General features: G+C 35.1%; 1 protein-coding gene across 2 annotated transcripts; it reads left to right on the forward strand.

Annotated features, from left to right (window-relative positions):
• The first annotated feature begins 3754 nt into the window (after positions 1-3754).
• On the forward strand, positions 3755-26027 carry LOC129004372 (protein ecdysoneless-like). 2 transcript variants are annotated; one of them, XR_008491700.1, is made up of 14 exons: positions 3755-4001; positions 13511-13631; positions 14013-14100; positions 15103-15248; positions 16036-16177; positions 17434-17613; positions 18142-18255; positions 18497-18677; positions 20836-20989; positions 21413-21579; positions 22151-22249; positions 23126-23244; positions 24177-24427; positions 25742-26027. XR_008491700.1 is itself a non-coding variant. In XM_054432940.1 (13 exons), the coding sequence occupies exons 1-13, from the start codon at positions 3767-3769 to the stop codon at positions 24342-24344; spliced, it is 1914 nt and encodes a 637-aa protein (XP_054288915.1). In that variant the 5' UTR covers positions 3755-3766; the 3' UTR covers positions 24345-26027. The 2 variants fall into 2 exon arrangements, 1 of the variants encoding a protein (XP_054288915.1); XM_054432940.1 differs by having other exon boundaries at positions 24177-26027.

Below are 26027 nucleotides of genomic sequence, written 5' to 3' on the forward strand. Positions count from 1 at the left end.
TCCAACTTAAATAGTTTTACAACACTTGGTTAACAAAATTGTACAAATACCATTTCCGCAAAATTTACGATTCAAAAGTTATTGTGACTTATATTATTTTCTCATTTAAAAAATCAGATTTTAGAAAAAAAAACCAGTTTTGATTACAATTATTGGAATGTTATGGTCCTTTAAATTCTGAACAAATTGGTACCATTTCCTTAAACATAACGGTTCAAAAGGTATTGTAACTTATGTTATTTTCCCTTAAACCCCCATAAAAAACAGAAAATTAAATGTAGCCATGAAACCGGTTTTCATTAAAATTAATGTGAATTATAAAAATACCGCTACCACAGCAAACCTGCAGACTAAGCAAATTTCCATTTGCCTAATTTGATTTTCAATTAAATCTATTTTAATAACATTAGGTATAATGATTACCTAGGTTTGCTGCTACAGGAAGGGTAATAAAGTGCATTTTTAGTAAAAAATTAATAGCTTAGTATAAAAGAAATAGATTTTACAAGTTAGATCAAAATATATACATAAACAAGCAAACTACAACAACAGTTTACTTATTCTCCATAAGAATGACATGGTAATTTTAAATTTACAATTTCTTGCATTTTATCCAAAACCCATACAAAAACACTTTAAAATACTAAATTATTTGATTTTTGAGCTCTTTAAAATGGTCTAAAGAGAAATTGGGAAATTTCATGTTCTGTGAGTATGAAAAACTAGAAAAACCTATAAAACCCGGTCCCATGGTCAGATCATGCTGGTTCGCGAACTCGTGTCCTGGGTCCAGGTCCTACCATGAGACCTACGGTAATAGCTTATTCCCTATGGGAGATTTGCTATCAATAGTGCAACCCCCCATTGCTGCAACAATTACAAGATTTAAAATAGAAAATATTAACTCTTAAAAGCTTTTAATTAGAACCAATAGTGTCCTAGACTTATTGACATCTCTCATACGAAGTTTCAACGATTTACCTAGTCTAAGTAGGCTAAATGTCAAGTTATTTTAAAGCGAACAATGAGTTTTGGTGCAGTTTTCATCGGCATCTAGCGCTTCTATCCTACAGTAAGGCCGGTTCACACGACAAAGTTTGTGTGCGCGCGACCAGATCTGGTTGAGTCTAGGCGAGGGGGTTGCCGGGGGTACTTTTGTGAAAACATTTGTGTCTTGCTACTCACTCGCCAGTCGCCACTACACCTAGCACTGCTAATAGCCGGTACCCGTATGTTTTAGTTCGGCTAGTAGCAACCCGTCCACGCGCACAGAAGTTTTGGCCGAACTGTAGCTAGCCGCGTTCGAGCTTGGTGTCCCAAAACATAGTCGGGCCCCGATTCCGATTCCCAGTCACTCATGGCAGCTACCCAGTCACCCGCTCTAGTGAGTGGCGTAGCAGTACATGTAGCCTTATGGGAGCGTCAGCGTTCACACGAGCGATCGGGTAGTCGCGTTGCAGCTCGCATTCTTCCCTTTGTTCTCATTGTGCACCACTGATGGATCCGAGTGGTTTTGATATCGATATTTTCATCTAGTTCGTGGACAATGGACATGTCGCTCGTGAGAACCGGTGTATCCCGTGGTCTGCTACCCAGTCGGGCTTACCTAGTCACAGCCTTAGCCTAGTCAGCTAGATAAGTCGCTCGTGTGAACCGAGCCTAGATGGCTAGATGGCGGACCTGGCGGCAGCTGCTTGAAAGCTTGAATGTTAGTTAGTAGTTAGATAGGCGTGCCCTAATTGGTCTTAGAAATCTATGTGATCGTTGCTCTTGATAAACGTTTTTCACAAGCTAATGGGAGAAAGTATGTGTCAGGCACTGAGCTATAATTCTAACTGGAGGTAGCACTGAATGTCAAAGATGCGTGTCGCCAGCCGCCATGTTTGCGTGAGGTGTGAGTTATAAAGAAGCCATGTTATTGGATAAGAAAACTCACTGCTATACCAACCTAGTTAGAAGCCATGTTATTGCTATGGTAAGAAAACTCGCTGCTATACCAACCTAAGGCCGGTATTACACTATCATAGTTCTATGACATATTATCACTAGGTGAAACCCGTCGAAATCGACGGTTACTTTCAAGGCTTACGCTAATTCATCTAACTGCGATAAATTGAGTAAAATTATACATATTTTGAGCATTTAACATTGTTTAAAGAGTAAATAAGTGTAAAAACAATAATGATATTAATTGCGTTAGTTACCAAATATGGTTGATCATTCAACGAATAAAATATTTCCCATACTTTGGAAGAACCTTTAAACAGTATTAAAATCGTATTGGTGGATCTTTTTTTAGTTAAAAACTTCCCCGATTTCATCAGTGTAATAAGGATTAATCTATGATTTTATTTGAGAGAAAATGTCTGCTTGTTGAGGAGACACGTTCTAACTTGAAAGGGAGGTCCTCACAGTGTAAGTTTGATTTTTCCTTCGACACGTCGCATCAGTTCATATCGTACTTCTGTGCCAATGAATTACCCTCTAGTATAGTTTTGAGAAATCGGTTGTGGGGTTAATGTTAAAGCTAAAAGACACTTCTGCACTTGTATTATTTTGTATTGTATTACAAAATCGAAGATTTTTCCAATGATTGAAAACATGTATGACCAATCTCACGAACCTATGATGATCTGTCTAGAATAATATGAGAAAATATAGCCAAAAGTGGTGAAAAAGGCAGACACCAACCCGTACAATAGATATAAGATAGTTCAATAAGAAATAAATGTTAAATGAGAGTTACTGTGATAAAAGGATTTTCTACTGATTTCGTAATGGAACGTTATATTGCAAAATATGACATACAGTAGGAAATCAATTTTAAAATCAGAAAATAACATTGCAAATACTTCTTTTGGACAATTCAGTAACTCCCAATAAATATGTGTTGTTTAAAATACAATTAATTCAAAAATTAACAGCTGTTTCATTAAAAAGTATTATCCACATGGACAAAATGAAAACAAATCTGTGGAGGGATCTTTAAAGGCTTCTGGGGCAGAGCCCTAACAGGATTCACTTAGTTTTTCTTTTGGTAACTCATCTAGAGACCAAGACCTTTCTTTGGACACCTCTACCAAGTTTCTACGTCCAGTCGTTCTCTCAAATTAATGGAGACAAAGTTTCCAATTAAATATTTAGATTCCCCCATGTTAATCTTATGGGAGAAAATCCGACTTTGATGGAATATCCTGTCCAAACTAATAAAGATTTCAAAAAACAAAAAAAGACTTTGCAAAACTACAGATCAGGGCAATTCATTTGACACTTTAATCATCAAAATCGGTCCAAAAATGAGGGAGGAGTTCTGTTTACAAAAATCGGCTTAGCGTATTATATATATAGATAGTTCAAAACCATTATAATAGTTGGTACATTACACTGTAATTTTCATCAAAGACATATGACAATAGATATATGTCATAGAACTATGATAGTGTAATACGGGCCTAACAAAATCAGCGACACGCTTTTGACAGACTTCTGCCATGGCAGTGCTAGTCCAGTTATAATTTTAGCTCAGTGGTGTCAGGCTGCTGGTGCCGTTTATTTCACTCCGTTCTGATCTGCTGAATCGTTCCGTCCTAGTTGAATTGAATTGAGTTGAACAGCTGAACTGAAAATTGTTATAAGAAAAAAAAAACTTTTAATTTGAGGTTAGGTTAGGGTTACATACAGTACAGATTACAGAATACAGATCAAGCAAAAGCAAGATCAAAATCAAATCAAGAAGTCAACCCAACACAACAAGCCCAAAGCAAGCATGAACATTAATAAAGAAGTTCTTCAAACCGTAAGAGAGGACGATTATGTTGAATATTATATTTTCCCTAAGACATCTCACTCTACAGAAAACATAAGAGAATATCTTCAAAATGTTTTAGCTGAAGTAAGGTCTGTGTTTGGAAAATACAAATATTGTACCTACATCTGGCAAAAAGATGAAGTCAATCTTGTACCTCGATTTGAGTGCGAAATTGCTGCAGTTGATACCTCAGGTAACTCTAATTTTACCAAGTGTTGACACTATTTAGACAAAATATTATAATGATAGGTAGCCATGGGTCTTTGCAACTTAACCCTTCCCGGACGGGCGAAATCGTGACATAGGCTTAGAACGGGAAAAATTAGGCCTATAGGAAAAATTATTATTATTTGTGTTTTGTTATACAAGTAGGCTATACATAAAATAAATAAACACAATAGTGGGGTACAGTGTCTTAACTGGGCTACGCTAATATCGATTGAAACTATTGAATTGAAAATATTGATTAATAATCGAGGCTGCACTTTACTTTAGGTCCTACACTCATTTGAATGAAAATATCGATTAAATTGTTTCATTCCGATATATCATTTGGTTAGTTAGGTTACGTTAACCTTACCTAACTAAGTTAACCAAACGATATAACAATCGCACTTGTTATGAACTAGGCCTAAGCATGAACTCAAGATGGCCAGTCATGACTCATCTTTTGCCGGCTACACCACGCACGCTACCGTACCAGTAACTTATTATAATTGGCCAATTTTTGTTAAATGTTCAGTGTTTTCGTGTTCGTGTCTCGTGTGTTATAAGTTAATGACTCTTCACAGTAATGAAGAGGATTGCGTGTTTGGAATGCGTTTTCAACTTGGTATCAGCTTTAAAATGAACCTTTAGGTTCAAAACCTGGGTCGCTGACCTAAATTCCAGGATCACTGACAAGTACTAGAGGTAACCTTTTTATTAGACTATAATTGTTATTTTATCCTGATTCAGTTAACTTAAATTAGTCTTACCGAGCGTTTTGGTGATTTTAACAAAAAGTTTGTTAGGTGCCTAGGTAAGTAGGCTTAGGCCCTACTTAATTTAATTTATTTTAAGATTTTTTTATTTTTACCTTTTTGATGTTATATCTATAAATTATTACAAACTGATATTTTTAACCCTAAAATTGTTAGGCCTGCACTAAAATATTACTTTTACAACTAAAGCAGACATGTGGTTGCGATACTGCAGTTCCGATTTGGCAGACTTGGGAGTAATGAAGAATAAGAATCCTTTATTCATCTTTGTGTCCATATTTTATATATGTACATATATATATACATATGTGTCCTTATGTTTATCCATATTGGTGTCATTAGACACGGTTGTGCAATAGACATTGTCAAAGAAAACTATAAACTAGAAAATGTAACAGAGTCATGAACATTATCACAGTAGACCTTATGTAACATACATGTAAAACTTAGCCTATATCACAGAAGAGATCACAGTTGTCAATTGAGAATAAATATCATAAAATAAAAATTGTTGAATAACAATGCTAAAATCTATAAAATCAGTAGCACTCAAATGCAAAAACTCATTAACAGAATAAAGTGGGTGCTTTAGAAGACCATTTGTTACAACAGTTTTAAAATTAGCAAAGGATTCAATATTCTTGACATGATGAGGTAGTATAATTATTGTACAGTTTAAGCCCTATAACTTAAGAGCTTTTGGCTGCTTTGGTCAATCTACAAAAGGGAATGTCAATTTCATGCTTGAGCCTTGTGTTGTGGCTATGTACATTTAGCCGTTTCAACAAGAATACAGATTGTTTTTTTACTTCTAATATAACATACAAAACATATAAACTAAAGACAGTTAACACTTTTTCATGGATAAAAATAGGCCTACAGTGCTCTGAGTAGTCAGCTGAAGCTAGTATTCTGACAGCTTTTTTCTGAACCAGTAAGACATTATGTACTCCAGCTGCATTTCCCCATAAACATATGCCATACAGTAAATTACTTTGAAAGAAACTATTGTAAGCAAGCTTGAGATATGACTTCGGGACATTTTTATCTAAAGATCTTAGTAAATATACAACTCTTGAAAGTTTGTTACAAATATAATCCGTATGAAACTGCCATGTCAATTTTCTATCAAGAACTGAACTAAGCCTAATAGTTTAACATTACTTAACCCTAATTGATCACAGGAGGGAGAATCACTAGCCTTGACATTCTTATTACTAAAAACTATGGTTTGAGTTTTGTCATTGTCAAGTATGAAACCATTGGTACTGAACCAGTTGGATACACTTTTAAGGGCACTTTCAGAATTCAAATTGACAGTTTTTATATCAGAACCAGCATTAAACAAAGTAGTGTCATCAGCAAAACATACAGTCTCAAATGGTACATTAACATCAATGTCATTAACCATGACAAGGAATAAAAGAGGTCCAAGAACCGAACCTTGCGGCACGCCAAAGGGTACAAGTCTCTTACATGAATACTGATTATTGACACAGACTATTTGTTCTCTATTATCTAGGTATGAGCTAAGAAGTGACAGAGTTGTATCAGTCACCTTGTAGTACTTTAACTTAGCCAGCAATGTCTCATGACAAACACAATCAAAGGCTTTACTGAGGTCACATTAGGTGACACCAGTATCGGCTCTGCTTTCAAGGTTTGCAAGGATTGCATCTACAAGATAGGTCACAGCTTGAATTGTAGATTTCCCAGTTCTGAATGATTATAATAACGTAACGATTACTATTAATGGCTACATTTTTGAGTAACGTCTGTAACTCATCCGTTACATCTTAAAATACCCCCGTCGCAGCAAACCTGCATACTAAGCGAATTTCCATTTACCCGGCTTGATTTCTACTAAAATATTCCCTATAAATTTTCAGATTTATTTCCTATTTAAATAACATTAATTTTAGTGAGTAATTAGGTTTGCTGCTACAGGGAAGATGTTGAGATGTGTTTTTTTCAATTGAAATATTGATAGCTTAGTATGAAATAAACCAAATTGCCAAATTTGATTAAAATATATCCATAAACAAGCAAACTAGAACAGTTTATTTATTCTCCATAAGAATAACATGGGAATTTTAAATTTTCTCCGTAGTCAATGAACATTCAAAAACACTTCAATATACCAAATTATTTGTTTTTTTAAGCTCTTCAAATTGGTCTAGAGAGAAATTTAGAAATTTTAAGTTTTTAGGGTCAAAAATGAGAAAAACCCATTTTTACCCCATAAAATCCCCCATAAACCCCTGATCCCATGGTCCGATTATGCTGGTTCGCGAACTCGTTCGAATAAATGTAGGTTTACACGTTTGTACCAAATTTCATCAAAATCGGATCAATTTTGCTCGAGTTATCGCGCTAACGGACACATATATAAATATATATATATATATAAATATATATATATATATAAATATATATATATATATATAAATATATATATATATATATATATGAATTTGAATGGATGGTGTTTTTGGCCTCTGGGGACCTCAAAACGAAAAAGAAAATCGGTCCCGGGTCTAGGTCTTACCATGAGACCTACGGTAATAGCTTATTCCCTATATGGGAAATTCGCTAACAAGTAACTTGTAATTGGTAATCGTTAAAAAAACATTAGTAACGTTAAATAGTAGTGGCAAAAAGTTAACTTTGTTACATTGTTATTGATCTTGAAAACTATTTTCAAATTTCAAATTTAAATTCAGTACACCGTTCAGAGACAAGGGTAGTTCGGAAAGAAGAGAAAGCGGGCTAGGCCAGTTTGTTGACCCCAAGCTCCTAACCATTCCCAGTAGCGAACACAATAACATTTGTTTTGTTTTGACTCAACCCATCCCTTTGTTACACTTCTGTCCGTCACATCAGTCCAAAGTCCGTCAACGTACCAGTTGTAGTGAAGTCAGTGAGTGTAAATCCTGACACTGTAGTCTGGTCCTTGATTCCAGTTCCAGTCTCTTTTGGTGTTTGTTGTGGTCCAAAGTGTAGTTTTAAAGTTTATATCTAGGCCTATCCTAGGTCTATTTTATATGTTTATCCGTTTAGTTGTCTCAAAGTTTTATTAGTCATACTTTAGTTTGAGAACATTCAATTATGCGTGATTGTTTATTATAAAAATCCTTGTATTATGGGAACTTAGATAATAGAGTTATGAATTATACTACGTACAGTCGAAGTGCGCAGCAATAAAGCACGGCTAGTTTTATAACATTATGACACAATTTTATGACAAAATTCAATGAGCATGGAGAAAATTCTTTCATCAACAATAAGAAACGTATACAAATACAAATTACGTTCCAGACATTCAGAATAAGGGAATAATGTATTTATATTTCATGCTGAAACGTTTAATTAAGCTTAGTTTGGATTTGCAATAATTTTGTAATAAGTGTGAAATTGAGTTTTTATGCGTTTATTTTGCTTTACTAACACAATATTATAGGCGAATAAAACTTATAATGTAGGTCTGACTTGGATCCAAACAATTGCATTGTATTTAGGTAGGCCTAGGCCAAGACCCCCCCCCCCCCCCCCTACACGGCCTAAAGGGCTGAATTTTTTGGGAGACGGAACTCGTGACATAATCCTACCCGGGTATTGTTGAAGCTAATCGCCTGATTTATGGCCTTTCCTGGCAGTTGAGGGGTAGCAAGCGCTAGAGTGGGGGTAGAGCGAGATAGAAGATGGAGTTTGTTGCCCCCAGCGATACCGGACGTCTGACGTTCCCAGAAGGATATGGTTGACATTACAAAAATTCGACTTAAAGAATTTGAATGGACTTGAAATGCAATGAAGGGAATCAGTGTTTAGTACTAGGAAAGGTAAAGGAAATATGAGTGATTAGCGTACAAGGATTTAATTTGCTATTTCTTAGATATTCCAGTATATATATGTAATATTTATGTCATAGTTTATTTAGTTGAGTCGTAAATTAAGACTTGTTGAATGATTTGTTTATACAAAATAAGAAAATCATAGTTTTGTACGGTATTGAACAAGTTTTATTCAACTCTTTACTGCAAACGTCACATTCCGAATACCAATTGTGTGACGAGAAAATACGTCATCTAACCAGTTACTAACCAGATATAGATTTTCATCAACTGATGTTGATGAAAATCTATTTCTGGTCATTTATGATCTAGTAGTGACTTTGTTATGACAATTCTGTCTAACTATAGGGTGTTAAGTAACTCTCTACCAACCTTTTAGAATATAATGTCTGTGTTAATAACAAATGTATAAATACAGTATCACATTTAAAGCACCTGTAAATCAATGGTTACACACAGAGCCACCATTTAGTTTTTTTATATCCATGTTACTTAAAATTTTAAATTGTAAATAAATGTTCATGCTAGTACGATTAGTTTTTGCAAGGATATATTAGGCTACAATTTACAAATATAAAATTTAATATGGCAGCCATTAAAAATTTGTTAACAGTTGTAACGTTAAACCAGAAAATCTTAAAATAAATACAATAATGCTTTTTACTGTAAATTCTGACACAAACGTAATGACACATCGACATAGAAAATCCAATTTAAAATGACCGAGATATGGTATTTTTGTGGCCTGTGTCTAAAAAGCTGTAATCGTGCGTGTGGTATAAGTACTTGTCTGCAACTATGTGACCAACAAACCAATACAATAGATTCATAAGAACTAAATATATACGCAACACAAAAACAGTCATACCAGGGTTATATTTATCAGGTTTTCTATCGTTATATGTTATTGCGTTTGCCTTGAAGGTAATAAGGTATTTTTTGTGAAATATTAATTGTTTGGTATGAATTTAACAAATTTGCCAATACAGTATTAATTAAAATACCAATTAACAACCATTAATTAATTAATCGAGTGGAGCGAAGCGAAGCGAGCGAAGCTCTTATACTACACTCCTGCTTTTGTTTTACAAATACTCCTCCTGAACGGCTGAAGCGATCTGCACAAAATTTAGCACAATCATAGTAACCTACCATGGGAAGGTATAAATCTGAAATGGTACAAATCGGACCACAGGGCTTTTCTCTACGTGAATTCAAACTTTTGGAAATTTAACATGGGCCTTATGGGTTAATTGGTTGCCATGACATTATTTGCGAGATAACAATAAAAAGGCAAAACAAGAGTCGCAACATATGTTAGTCAACGAATCATCTAAATAGCATATTACAAATACCAAATACCGTACAGAGAAAAAGGGAAGAACAATCGGATTAATATCATTGATTATAGTTTACTACAAAATGAAATGCCAATAATTATGGTCGGCGGAATAAGGCTGATGCACCATTGACTTTAAATAATCCAAATAGCTATTCCATTTATGTGAACCAAATCTAGGCCTACATACAATTGAGTTTGGATACTGCTCCATTGACGTGAACCAGGCGTACCATTGACTTTGGATACTACATAGACACTCCATTTATGTGAATCAAATATGAACCATTGCTTTGGATACTCCAAGTAAACAATTCGTTTACGTGAACCCGACGTATCATTGACTTTGGATACCGCTAGTAAACAATTCGTATAATTAACTTGGAATACTGCAAATAGACATTCCATTTATGTAAACCGTCAATGGCGTACCATTGACTTTGGATAATGCAAATAGGCATTTTATTTATCCGAACCAAATGTATCATTGACATTGGATACTGTAATTAGACATTTATGAGAACCAGATGAAACATATGCTTTGGTTTCTGCAATTAGACAATTCATTTGCGTGAACCAGACTTATAATTGACTTAGAATACTGCAAATAGACATTCCATTTAAGTGAACCAAATATACCATTGACATTCGATCTGCAAGTATTTAATCTCATTTGCGAGGAACAGATGTAAAATTGACTTTAGAAAAGTATTGGATTAATATGCTAGCTCCGCTCAATATTGCAAGCATACAACTGCATTGCACACTTAGTTAATAAAATTGTTTACACCATCTGAGTAATAAAAGACGATTTAAACGGCAAAAATATAAGTGTATGCTCCAATTATGTATATTTTTATACGTGCATTTTTCTACTCGATTTGTATATATTGTAAGTATTTACTTTATTTACAAAATAATGTTAGGCAGATATTGTATCCTCCAGCTGTAAATATATCTATTATTATTTTTGTTGAACAAATAAATACGGTTATTCTGTTTAGGTATAATACTGTTTGTTTTTTTTCCTATCTCGACATTTATATTTGATTTGAACGTTACATTATATAACTTGTCCATTAAAGTTAAAGGCCACAATCTACCATCTTTTTATTAAGAAAAGCGATTTTTCCATCAACAGCAACTATATAATTTATAAATAGCCCCGCCGCAGCAAACCTGTAAACTAATTAAGATTTGCAAGATTGAATTTTCACTACAATATCTACTTAAGGATGTCTCATATTTATTCCCTATTTAAATAACATTAGTTTACGAGTACTTAGGTTTGCTGCTACAGGGAAGGTAATAAAGTGTTTTATTTAGGTGAAATACTAATAGTTTAGTATGAATTAAATACTTCTTTTTCAAATTTGACCATAATTTGTTCATAAACAATCAACAGTTTACTTAAAGCACAGAATGTAAGTACAGAGAGGTCTAAAAACACTATTGATACATTTAGGCTATTTGCACAATATACTGTTAACTCACAATACGGTAAATAAATATCACCACAAAGACATAAAAAACTATAAACACCATTGGATCACAATGCAATGGGGTGAGTTGTTGATCAGTTTGATCCTTATGGCTGAATTTTTACCTCTTTCCTTCTCTTCACCCTACATCACTTTCACTCTCTACACCTCGCACTGACTTCCCCTACATTGGCACCTCACCCCCTCCACTGTCCTACGCTTATTCATCTTCAACCCCAACGCAGGGACGGGTAGCGCTGACAGATCAGCCGAGTGTCGCTAATAGGATTATCGTATGTCCAGAAGGCCGAACTACACCCGAATTTTTTGTTTGCCGAAATGGTCTATTCTAAAATTTATAACAAGCTTGCTGTACTAGTAGGCTACTAAACTTAGTGTTATTTTTTATAAATTGCATTAAACCACTGGCTCTATACTACAGTATTAATTTTATGTTTAAGAGGTTTTGAAAATAATGAAAATTAGATTTATAAATACTGTATTAATTCACTTTGTATTAAAAAATTTTACTGTAGGCCCATCACAAAAATATATTTTTACCGATCAAGGAAGTAAGAATGAACAAAATAAATCCAGGGGCCTTCAAGATGGAATTTAACAAAATAAACCCTCATTTATTTATTTTTTTATTAAAAATAAAATAGGGTAGTTACAAGCTAAAACTTATGAATCACAAAGCAGTTTAGGTAAGATACTACCATCAAATGAACTAAACTACTTCAATTAGTCTACCTTCTCTTTATCCCTATCCAGCCTAACGCTTTTAACACCCACCTTTTAAAATTCTTGTTTTTCCTCTTGTAGTATTTGTATTCAAAGTGTGGAAAGTCATTAATAAATATATACCAAAATTACTGTTGTATTTTTAGTTAGTAGTTATTTGTAGAGGGTTACCTAAAAACGCTTTAAAAATCTGATTCCCATATACACCTAGAATCTATACTTATAAAAGGCAAAGCCCTCACTGACACACTCACTCACTCATCACTAATTCTCCCACTTCCCATTTACCTAGGAGGCTGAAATTCGGTACACCGATTCTTTGGGCATTAAATAGGCTCATCTTGAAAATTAAGAAGTTTAATTTTCGGGCAAAGCCCGCGGGTACAGCTAGTGTTATCTATAATTTTACCTTAAACAAAATTACTTTTTTAACTATTTTATTCCATTTTGGTTCAATAGTAAAAATGTATATTAGCAGACTCAAGATCTCCAAGACAATTCAGATGTTGTATTAACAAATATTATTTTATTATAGTTTAATCTAATTCTTGTTTCTTTAATATAGGCAAAACCAAATATGTTAAAGGCAAAGCCCTCACTGACACACTCACTCACTCATCACTAATTCTCCCACTTCCCATTTACCTAGGAGGCTGAAATTCGGTACACCGATTCTTTGGGCATTAAATAGGCTCATCTTGAAAATTAAGAAGTTTAATTTTCGGGCAAAGCCCGCGGGTACAGCTAGTGTTATCTATAATTTTACCTTAAACAAAATTACTTTTTTAACTGTTTTATTCCATTTTGGTTCAATAGTAAAAATGTATATTAGCAGACTCAAGATCTCCAAGACAATTCAGATGTTGTATTAACAAATATTATTTTATTATAGTTTAATCTAATTCTTGTTTCTTTAATATAGGCAAAACCAAATATGTTATAAACTTTCTGAGCATATCGGTTTGGTTAAAAAAAACTTCAATTTTATTTCCGATTTCAGAGATCACATCCCTTTAAATTAGAGCATGTACCTTGCAACTGTAATCAGTTACCCTACATTTCTGAAAGAGCGAGTAACTTGTAACTGTAACCAGTTACCTACATTTTTTGAGTAACTTTCCCAAGTCTGCGATTTGTATCGCTATCAAGTACTGTTGGTTGGTGGTATCGTAACAAACCTACCTGGGCTCCAGCTCCCCCAACAGGACCTGTATTCATATATTTGCAGCACCTTATTTCACAGTAGTGTGAACTAAGCGATTTACTTCCTTCAGAGTCATTGATGTAAAAATGCTTGTTTTCAGTGGAGAAACTCCCCCCTCATCTGTATGGAGTCACACACTATGGGGATAACATAGAAGATGAATGGTTCATAGTGTTCCTATTGATGAAAGCTACTCAAGAAATCCCTGGACTTATAGCAAGGTAGATTAGCCATTAGTAGTTTTGCTGTTTACCCATTTTGTGCTATAGTTCTTAACAATAATGCCAAAAATAGGTGACATTATTGCATCTTGTGCAATGTAGTCAACGTTCAAAAAATTGTGGAATTCTTAAACTTTGATTATACCTAACTTTCTATACCATGTATTTTAATGAAAATAGGTACAAGATAGGCGTATCTACACTTTAATCAGCAATAATTAAAATATATTTTGTTTTGAACTTTCTACAACTTTTATGTAATGAATTTTTACTACAAGATGCGGTTAATTCAGAGCATATATTTCTGTATTATTTCATGACAATTTTAAACAATATTTGGCATTGAGTTGAGGAATTATCTTTTTTTTTATTGCTTTTTAGGATGGTGGATGTGGATGGAGAGTTTCTATTGATTGAAGCCGCAGATCATTTACCTAAATGGGCCAATCCTGAGACATGTGACAAACGGGTATGTACATAATTTATATCTGTATTTATTAAGAATACTCCTAAATGAAAGATTGAAGGTAACCTAATATTTTGATGTACAGTATCGTACATTAGGTTTGTAGGCCTACTCATTACTTTACTCGTTATGCTTGGTAAATTTTTGGCCTTAAAATATTATCTTCGAAATGGGATTGAGTTTTTAATTTATAGGTGCCTGGAACAGTTTGTATAGAACATATTTTGTTTTCAAGTACAGTAGAACTCCAATTATCCGAAGTCCATCTATCCTAATCACCAATTATCAGAATTTTCTTACAACAGAAATAATTTAAAAATTGAAAACCACATTTATTTAATAGTCGTTACTCGTTATTAAAGAAGGCAGAAGCCATGATCGTGGCAAAATCCAAAACCCGTCTCACGATCGTGTAGACACTGTCATCGTCTCCCGCGGTCACGGTTACATTGTCATAGTTTTTAGCTATTGTGTCAAAATGATAATTATATCCCATGGTCGTGTTGACACCATCATCGTCTCTCATGGTCATGGAAAATCGTAATCATCCCCGATCGCCGCAAAAGCGTAAATTTCCGATCGCAAAATCTTCCTATACACGTTCTGTGATCACAGTAGTAAAAGCTCGGCAAGACTCTAAATTTTGGTAAAAATCCAATCATCCACATTTTTTATTATCTGAATGTAGTCCGGTACCAACTGATTCGGATAATTGGAGATCTACTGTATGTAGATACATTTTTTAAAGCTTATTCTGTCTGACCTTTTTAACCCTTTAACTTTCAAAGGTGAAACCAAGCTAAAATCTGAGAGTGTCTCTTGACACTCTGAGTAATTGAACAGTATTTTTTTTTAAGTTTATGCAAAGCTATACATTTGGGAATAAAATGTGTACTTTATGTTCGTCAATATATAGTCAAAGGGGAAACAAAGCTGATGTCTAAGAGCATCTGTTGACGGTCAGTGTACTTAAACAGTTTGTTATCTAATACTTTTTCTGTACAGGTTTACCTACACGGGGGATCTGTCCATCTGATACCAGGAGACGCGACGTTAGAAGTTGATGAAGCGATCCAAACCATCTGGGACACACCTGAAGAGACCAGAGCCTCCACTGGCATACAACAGGCGATATCTGCCAGGATAGAGGGGTATTTACTTTTATTTTACTTCTTGATGCATTTATCACCATTGCTGGGGATAGGTGGTAATCGCTCAGCATCAAATCTGTCGGTCGATTTCAGTTTACTTCACAATTTAAAATTGTACTTTTGGTAATGACTGTACTTTTGGATCATCCAATCTTTGGATCTTGTGATTTGCAATATAAACGTTGGATATTCCGATTTTGGATCTTCTGATCGGCAATATAAACTTTGGATCTCCTGATTTTGAATCTTGTGAAATGTTCCCCCAAAACCATCCAAGAACTCTTGAGTAGGGGTTTCAAATCTTACCTGACACAAAATTTGTGGTTTTCAGTTTTATCATGAACAATCTTGGACAAAACTCCTAAATTTGGTAAAAAAGTTCTAAAGCTCTGTGACATAAAAACTAAAACTTTTTTAAATTCATCTTCACTACATTCGACTTTCTCTTACTATGGCTGTGAATGAAAAATCCTCTTCTGCTTACACGAACGAAAGGCACGAGTGTTAATGGAAACAACTTGTTTTGTTACTGTTACTGTATATAGACAAATTCCGAAGCCAAGATGGTGGCTCTATTCTACACTGATGCGCCTTGCCAAAACTTTTACTGCTTCTTCAAAATACTGTTTAATTTTTGTGTATTACATGTAGTAAAGTAAGTTAGTCTTCAATATGACCACTTCTGCTCATCTTAAAATTACAAGCTAGTGAATTTACAGCACCATTGGCTAGTGCATGATTTTGACTGTAAAATACATTTTAACATTACCTTTATTTTCTGCCCCAGGTATCCTGGGCGTATTGTGGACAACCTGCACAGTTGTAATGTTTTTGTGCCCGTTGGAGTGGCAGCATTGCTGAGAGCTCGTCCTAGCTTAGTGGCACCAGCTGTTACAGCATTCTGTCATCGCGATCCTATTGACCTTAAGGTTTGAAATTTATTCTACAAATCATAATTTTTTAAATATATTGATATCCCTGTTAGTCCAGTCAATAAAAGGGTTAACCTCCGAAAAATTGCAAACTGTCGGGGTGCGAACAATGGTGCAAACTAAAGAAGTTATTTCGTAGAAAAAACCCCATATTTTAGCGCCCTATAACTCAGTAACCATGAGGAATAAAATAAAAGTGTAAATATCATTTTTGTTGAAAATTTAATGATCTTTCATTTGGTATACAGTCACTTTTAACTCTGACAGACGGTTCTCGAGATTTTAGCCAAAAACCAAAATAGGTTCCCTGTTTTCGCTAATTGCCTCTAGAGCTCGCCTCATATTTATGAGGACTTTTGGTATAATCTTCCCTAGGTACCTAGAAATATGTGTGCAAAGTTTCAAAACTTTCGGATTTTTTCGGAGTTTGGGTCATTAATTTACATGTATTTTGACTGGACTATGTTCATGTTGTAGCAAACCTGCAGATCAAACATATATTATATATTGTTGCCTTAATGAGTTTCTATTCCAACCTCAAAAGTACATGCATTTTAATATCCCAGTATTAAATAAATTCACACCCAGTAAAAATAATATTGGCTCTATGACTATACAGGATTTTTACTTAAATTTCCTCCTATGAGGAACTAAAAATGAATATAAGAAACTTAAAAAACTTAAGAAACTTAAATGATAATAGGCCTACACATTATTTTCTTATACTACACTCATGCTTTTGATTTACAAATACTCATCCTGATCGGCCAAAGTTTCCCTGTGTGAAGAGCGGGTATAACAGCTTGTGTTTTATATTTTCTAACCTCCCAAAGAAATTAAACACCACCGAGTAATGCTTGGTTCCCTGGAACTTACTTATTAAATAAGTATTATTTTATGGAATTAGATTCTTTTTGGACTAGGACTTACACTTTTTAGTTTTTATACTTAGCCAAAAATGTTAAACTAAATCATTTATTAAAAAAATGGATTTCTATCCATTATATTTTAAAATTATAACATTATTTATATGTTTTATAATTAATATTATTAATTATAAAATTATATTTAAAAAATGGATTAAAAAAAAGGATTAGAAATGGATTTTTTAGTGTGGATGTTTATTTGGATGTAATATATTTTTATTTTTACCAATATGTGATATCCAATTTAGCCTACACCTGGGTCTATATGCTAGCCATAGTTTAACTATGTACCACTAGAAAATGTCAATGATTTTGTGGTTTGTGTAGGCCTGTCGTGCCATGAGATACTTCCCACCAGAGCATTGCGTTATGACTAGAGTAACATTCACTAAGTGTTTGTACGCCATGTTGACACATCAGAAGTACATGCCTGATCGACGAACTGGTTGGAATTTGCCTCTTACGACTGATGCTTCCTATGCTTCCAAACTGCTCGGTCTCAAATTGGTGAGTATTATAAACAGCGTTTGTACTTAACTGCATCAAAGTATTGATTAGCTATAAGCATTTTCTGTAAATTAAGGTCCCTATCGGGTTTCTGTATTATCAAAAGACAAAAACTCTAAATTCAAGTGGACTCAGACCCATGTGTCTGTGGGGTTAAAACTTTGACAAAGCCACATATGATCAGAGTGGGCTAGCTGTCATACAACCCAGATAGAGCAGCACTAACCTGGATTAGCCTAGAAAAAAGTGTGGAACTTAATTAAAACTATTTTTGTTTCCTTTGATGAAGGTTAAAAAAAACAATTTTATTTGTTTAAAATCTTCAAGAATTATTTAAGGCAGCTGTAACACTAATAACTGCAGACTAAGCCTCAGTTTAATAATATGTTATACTTGAACAGTTAGGAAAAATAGATGCTTATTAAAAATAACGGTAACCAACTATTGTAATAAAAATTTAACTTCAAGAAAAAATGTAAATAATATTGGTTAAAACATGCTACAATTAATTGTGAGTTTCTGTTTTAGGCTTGTGGTTTTGAAATCTTGGTCACTCAGAGTAAAAGTATTGGACAGACCGATGATCTCAGCAAAGAATGGCAAAGTTACAAAGATTCCCTAAAAAACAAAGGTTATTTCAAGGTAGGTCCTTCAAACCTTCTTCTGATGAGAATATTCTGTTTTCTTTATTGACAAATTGTGCTATGACAAAGATCGTTAAATTGAATTGTCAAACTATAGGGTAATGTAGCTTTTGTAAGCTTTAGCAAAAATGGATGGTTAAAAACTGGTTATAAACTCCTATTGAACAAAAAATTAACAATTGCCATAAGCAACAACATACAGTTTTCCTAAGATTAAGATTTAAATGTTTGCCTCGCAGGACTTGTTAGAGGGATCTCAAGAGTACAGCAGACTTGAGGAAGAGGCCAAAGAGTATTTCCGCTCACATTGTGTCCAATCACAGCCAGCCATTGGACAGATCGTTCTTGACCTCCTGCGAGAGATCGACGTGGACATTGAAGAGCTTCGGAAAAATGAATCCACCTTGCCTCCTTCCGACGGTAGTACTCTAGTGTTTTCTTTTATTATGATGTTTTGTCCCAACTAGGCAAATAGTTTTTGAGGGAAAGAGCACTTGGCTTGGAAATAAGTTGAAGAATAAGAAATGGATAACACAAGTAGCTTAACTTAAAAAAAGGGTTAGAGGGAGTTGACAGCACACAAAAGTTGAAGTAATATTTCCTTCTGAATATTTTCCTTTAAGTGGTAAAGTATCAAATTAGTAGTACTGTAAACTGTGTCTGTGCTATGAACTCTTTTCTTAAGTAAGTTAGTTGTATTATATCCATTCCTTTATTCCCTAATATAAAGTAGTATATTAGGGAACCCCATGGTGTTTGCTTTTATATCTGAAGGTTGCTGATGCTTTGAAAAAGATCAATTCTGAACCCATTTGCCACGACATTTTGAGATATTGATTACTGATGCGCTTTAATTACAGGTTGCGGTTAGATAGTAAAAAGACTCAAGTTCCAACTGTTTCCTTTAAAAAAATATTTAAAAATATAACTTTAAATCTCTATTGTTTATTTTCATGCACAGTTTTTAAATGAAATTTATTAGGGATGGACGGGATTGAATTTTTAGTTCGGGACGGGACGGGACGGGATTTTTATTTCCTTCCCAATTTTCGGGACGGGATTTTTTGTAGTACTGTATTGTAGTTACCAAAAAAGACATACAAAATCAATTTTTACCATTTGTGGCACTGATCTATAAAAACAAAAAAATGGGTAACAATTTACATGTACCTATAGAAACTTGTGACTCGCGGGTCACGGGGTGATCGTCTGTATGACTCACGGTCACGGCGCGATCGTCGTCATGACTAGCGGTCACGGCGCGATCGTCGTCATGACTCGCGGTCACGGCGCGATCGTTGGTATGACTCGCGGTCATGGCGCGATCGTTGGTATGACTCGCGGTCACGGCGCGATCGTCGGTATGACTCCGCGGTCACGGGGTTATCATTGGTATGACTCGCGGTCACGGCATTATCGCCGGTATGACTCGCAATCATGGCTCGATCGTCATCATGACTCCGCGGTCACGGCGCGATGGTCGTCATGACTCGCAGTCACGGCGCGATCGTCGGTATGACTCCGCGGTCACGGCATTATCGTCGGTATGACTCGCGATCACGACTCGATCGTCAGCATGACTCCGCGATCACGGCTCGATCGTCAGCATGACTCCGCGGTCACGGCGCGATCGTTGGTATGACTCGCAGTCACGACGCGATCGTCGGTATGACTCCGCGATCACGGGGTTATCGTCGGTATGACTCGCGGTCACGGCATGATCGTCGGTATGACTCGCGGTCACGGCGCGATCGTCGGTATGACTCCGCGGTCACGGGGTTATCGTTGGTATGACTCGCGGTCACGGCATTATCGTCGGTATGACTCGCGATCACGGCTCGATCGTCAGCATGACTCCGCGGTCACGGCGCGATCGTCGGTATGACTCGCGGTAACGGTGCGATCGTCGGTATGACTCCGCGGTCACGGGGTTATCGTCGGTATGACTCGCGGTCACGGCATTATCGTCGGTATGACTCGCGGTATCGGCGCGATCGTCAGTATGACTCGTAGGCGGTCACAGCCCGATCGTCGTTATGACTCGCGATCTCGGTGCGATCGTCGGTCCAATAATCGCGGCCACGGCGCGACCGTCGTTATGACTCCGCGGTCACGGCGTAATCGTCAAAATGACTTCGTCTCCTGCGTTCGCGGACCTATCGCTCGCAATAACGGCGTTATTGGAACTCGCGAAGCGGAAAAATCGCCGTCGATCGGACCAAATCCCGTCCCGAAAAATTCCCGAGTCAAATGTAATCCCGTCCCGATAATCGGGAATATTTTTTTCCCAAAAAATTCCCGAAATTTCGGGACCCGTCCATCCCTAAAATTTATTTTTTTATCGATTCCGAAAGTTTAAATTTAAATAACATGCTCCTTTATAGGGATAACAATAAGCACACATATATGTGTTATTAAATGAATTAATAACAGGTATCGGTTTCGTGTGCGGATTCAAGAATCGAAACTAAAGTTCTGGAATCGGAGTTGACCAAAGTTCTGGAATCGGCCCATCACTATAAGTATGTTGTACTAAATGTTATGTCAATACAGCTGATGTTGGTGGTTGCATTTCCAGATGACAGCTGGTTAGATGTGACCCCAGCAGAGTTAGATCGTATGATGGAGCAACGCTACGGTCGCAAACTGTCTCACCCTGCTACTGACATACCAGCCCAACTGGCGCAGTTCCTTAACCATGTCAGCTCTGTGGATGGTGCTGAATTCCCTCAGTAAGTGATGCTCATGCTAGTCTTGAAAAGTTAAGAATTCCTATACACAAAACGTGTTATATAATTTTATAAATGATTATCCATTTACAATTAATGGTTAGGGTGTTGGACTTCTTTGCTGCAAGCCTGTGTTCAAATCATGCCAATCACCAACGAGTCTACCTTAAGCTGCATCTACCTATATAAAAAATCTTCAAGGCAAAATTAAATTTTTTTCAAGCTTTGCTTGCACAAATAGTAGTACATACTGGTCAATCAAAAGTCATCTTTACACAATATGTTAAAAACAGCAACTGACCAATACTAACGATTCTCAACTCCTCACTCTCGTGCATCTTTTCAATTACTCCCAGAGAAAACACCTTAACCTTATCTTTGCTTATAATTAAAATATGGGTTATTTTACAAAATCTTTGTCTGCAGGGACAGTCTAGCAATGGACTCACCACCAGTGAGGCCTCGAAGAGGGGTGAAACCGAGGAAGGCTAACTCAGCAACTACCTCGACTTCAAGGGAGAAGGAGTCCGAGGAGGACAACCGAGTGTCCTTTGATCCTGACTCATTTTCCTGTGCCGTGCAGAATATCCTCGGTACATTTAATATTCATATATTTTTTTTCTTTTCTTACTATTATATTTGGTCAAATAGTCAATATTGAAAACATGTGATTGTAAGAGTATGTTTTTAGTTTTCATGTATTAATTCCTTCTGTTTAAAGTCCTTTGTCTTATACATGCAATATATTGATAAAGTAAAATTATTTGTAAGTTTTACAATACTTTATTGTTACATTTAGTTTTGTTTTTCTTGTATATAAATTTGTCAATAATTCAATTCAAAATGTTTTTCCTGCAGGGTTGATGTAATGGCTATGATGAAATAAGCTACATACCTTGTTGTCATCAATTCACCATAGAGGACTAGTTTTAGAGCCTCACTGCAGGCCAATGTTTAAATTTTATTGTCAAATCACATGTCGTCTTTAGTAACCTTAATAAAAGTGCATATGTTATGAAGGACTTGAAACATGATTATTTTCAACATAAATTTGCTGGCTAGCCAACAAAAATAATACAGATGCCTAATCGGATATTGGGAAAGCTACCATTTGTCTCACTATAAACAATGACTAATTAGTAATTATCTTTTTCTTGTGTCCAGATTTTGCAGTACCTGAAGACAACTGGGATATGGAATCAGATGGATCAGGAATGAGTTCTTATGAAGATGAAGAGGACATGGATCTCGGAAACAAAACCGGTAGGTATCTTAAACGCTTAGTGTTTCTAAATACAACTGATCACTTTTAGCGAATTTTCTTATAGGGAAGTAGATTACCGTATGTGGCATGGTAAGACTTAGGCCCGTGTTCCAGGACCAATTTACTTTTTCATTTTGATGTCCAGAGGCCAAAAACTCCAACAGTTCAAAATGTTATATACCTTTTTTTATGTTATATGTTAAACATGGGAATGGGGGTTTTACAGGGGGTTTTATGTGATAGTTTTTTTTATAAGGTTTTTCTCATTTTTCACTTTCAAAACACAAAATTTCCAACTTTCTAAACCGTTATAAAGATATTAAATACTAATAATTTAATGTATTAAAGTGTTTTTGTACGGTTATTGGTTACGTAGAAAAAAAACTGTGAATTTAAAATTCCCATGTTATTCTTACGGGGAATAGGCCTATGTGTAGAATAGGCCTAAATGTTGTATTTTGCTTGTTTATGGATATATTTTGATCAGACTTGACAAATTTATTTATTTTATTCTAAGCTATTATTATTTTACTAAAAAACACCCTGTATTAGTCTCTCTGTAGCAGCAAACATAGGTACTCATTAAACCTAATGTTATTTAAATAGATTACATTTAAAATCAATTCAGGCAAATTAAAATTCGCTTAGTCTGCAGGTTTGCTGGAGCGGGAGTATTGTTTATACTTTTTGTTAAGGGTGTTTAAGTCATTTCTCATACTATGAAGTAATGCGACAGCTTTGTAATAAGCTGTTTGTCCTGAAATTTTAATACTTTGTTGTACCGAGGGACAAAATCACCACCCAAGCTGAAGTAAGAATTGCTGTCCTGCAGATATGTAGTAAATAGTATGCTTGAATGTGTGGTGTTTGGACAGGTGATCAACAAGAGACTCCCATCAGTGAACTGAAGCAGTACATGGACCAAATGGACAGAGAACTGGCAACCACAGCTGTGGGCAAGAGTTTTGAGAAGATCCAGGCCACTGACAAGAAGGTAATATTATTGACTGGACATTTGTAGCTCGCAGATGATTTTCAATTTATAGTTTTACTTTCCTCCCATCAAGTAAAAATTATTTAATGGAACAGCAGTAGCAGCGATAAGGTCCCCGAAAACTCAGCAGAGTCAGTTCCTTGAGGTCGAACAAAAAAATTATGTTAACAATTTTTAATTGGAAGAGTTTGTAAAAATTTTCATTTTTACCTGTAAAGGTTAATCCTTCTAATCTAAGCATTTGATTGTGCAATTCTTTATTATTGCTAATTGATGAATGGCTATCTCGGTCTATTGGAAAACATCTTGCCAATTTCAGTTCTATTATTTATGATGCATTACTAACAATGTTTGTGATTGTGGCATGATAATACATAGAAACCATCAAAATAAAAGTGTTTAAAACATACATTCACTTATTCTGTCATGTAGCTTTAAAACTTGTACACTCAACAAACAGGACAACAGCCGAATACTAGCTTAAAAACAAGACGGGACAGATTCAGACAGTTTAGATGTGACAAAACAATATTAGAAAAAATCGGAATGGCAGGACCAGAGTGGTTTGTTCGTGTTAAATTGATATATGAAAGAAAAGTAGTTAAAATCTGGTTTGGGAGAAAAATTTGTGGTTGAGAAGAATTTTACGACCACAAAAGAACTGAACTAGCAAGACATAATCGAAAGTGTTTAAAAGAGGATGGAAAGGAGTTTTATTTTGTTAGAAAAGTATTGGAGAGGCTTATGAGCGCACCCAATAGACTGGAGTTGTTAAATCAATGATGATGATCGTTACAAATTCAATGCTCTTTCCTTACTAGTGGCTATGGAGTGAGGTTAATATTTTTGATTGGCTGCTGTACATTCCAAATACTCTAAAACACTTTCTTTGTAATCAAAATCTTGGGACATCAACGTTTTGTTTTGTTCAGGGTATGGAGGACAGCTTTTCCGAGGTAGAAAGCTTCGAACCAGTCAACATAGACATGAATGCTCTGAAGAACATTCTTGCCTCGTACCAAGCCCAGATGGGTGTGGCAGGTCCTGCGTCTACTATGCTGGGGCCGATGGGCGTCAAACTGGACGATGATGACCAGTAGAAACTACATGACAGCGACAGCACAACAATAGATCTCGTAGACTACAGTACTTTGATGGCATCGTTTTTGTTCAAACCAAATCGGTCAGTTATAAATGTCAAACCTTTGTTCTTTTTATCTGTGATATTTTTTTAATGATTGAAGTTCAAAACGCTATATCAATTTGTTAAGCTTAGAGTGGGATTATATTATTTACTATTCCTTTAGTTTTACTGCTTTATTAGTTCACAAAGTTTGGCGAGTTTAGTTTCTACTTTTTTTATCTTGCTTTTGATAATTTATTAGTTTGTTTGAAATCCATTCTGTTTACTTAGTTAATAATCCTCCAATAGTGTTTTTGAACAAAAAACATTCAGGTTTATTTTCTTGTTAGATTCTAAATTAATTTGAAGCTGTCCAGTTGGCTTGGTTTTTATATGGATGAAGATTTTGCTCAATATATTTTAATTGTTCTTGGATAACTTTTACTTAATAATTGTTGGCCATTTATTTAGTAATATTAAGTTGTACTTCAAGCTCTATAGTAGATTTCAAGATTATTCCAACCAATGAGTGCCAGCAGGGTTTCTAATTTTATACGTGTCATTTTCACTATTTTTTTACTTTTTAATTTGTAGTATAACCAATGTGCCATTAGGTACAGTTAAGCTTCTAACTTTACACAATTCACACAATTTATTTATCAATACAAACACAATGACAAAGGGCATTTAACACTACAGCCATAATAATGTGACATTTCTAACAGCAAACGAATAACAATTGAATGTAAACACAAACCATGATTTACATTATTGTGACAAGATTAGAAGACTAGGTATAAGTTTACAGTTAGAATATATTTGGACATATTGCAATATAGAGAATCACTGAGTTGTTTAGCAGCACCGAAAGTAGCCTATTTCAGTGGCGATTAAACATGGATTCCAAATCGCCACAACATTTTTGACATCAGCTGATATAATTTTATACCCATAGAACTAGCTTCATAATCTAGATTCAGAGGCAAAAATATAGATTTATTGACTCGCCGTATAATATTCCAACAGAGGTTTAAACAAACCCCAAACTATACTTCGATCTCTTCAGTTTACAATAGATTTTTCAAGTCTTGTTCTAAATACAAATATGATTAACCTATCCAAAACTAGTCTTCGGGTTCTTACTGTAAAATTTCTTTGCTAGATTTATCGTAGAGCACAAATTGTGGTGTGTGTGTCATGAATATTGATAGTTTGTATTTTTATAACACATTTATTGTAAATACAAATAAATTATGTTGTATTTTTATGCTCTTAAAGCGATAGCTATAGTTTTTACTTTATTTTAATACCAGCACAGTTCTAGCCTGAAAGTATTATATAAAATTATTCACATTTAAGATATTGAATTTTCAGGTTAACTCGAGGAACAGTGGAATCCCAATTGCCCATTGTAATGAACTAGGAGGGACTTTTTGCAAGTCAATCAATGTTTACAAATGAACAATCAATTGATTTTTTGGGTCATTGAAGTCAAGTCTTTGAAGGGGTTTTAAAATACTACGCAAGTATATAATTGTAGGAATGTGAGATAGTATGAGATACCTTTACCGCAGCAAACCTGCAGACTAAGCGAATTTTCATTCTTCCAATGTTTTTATTTAATAAAAGTTGGGCATTTTAGCGCATTTCCCTATAGGGA

The sequence above is a fragment of the Macrosteles quadrilineatus genome, unplaced genomic scaffold, assembly GCF_028750875.1.
Source record: "Macrosteles quadrilineatus isolate MER2022 unplaced genomic scaffold, UCM_ALF_1.0 Scaffold_9__3_contigs__length_116548681, whole genome shotgun sequence".
Lineage (NCBI taxonomy): Eukaryota > Metazoa > Arthropoda > Insecta > Hemiptera > Cicadellidae > Macrosteles > Macrosteles quadrilineatus.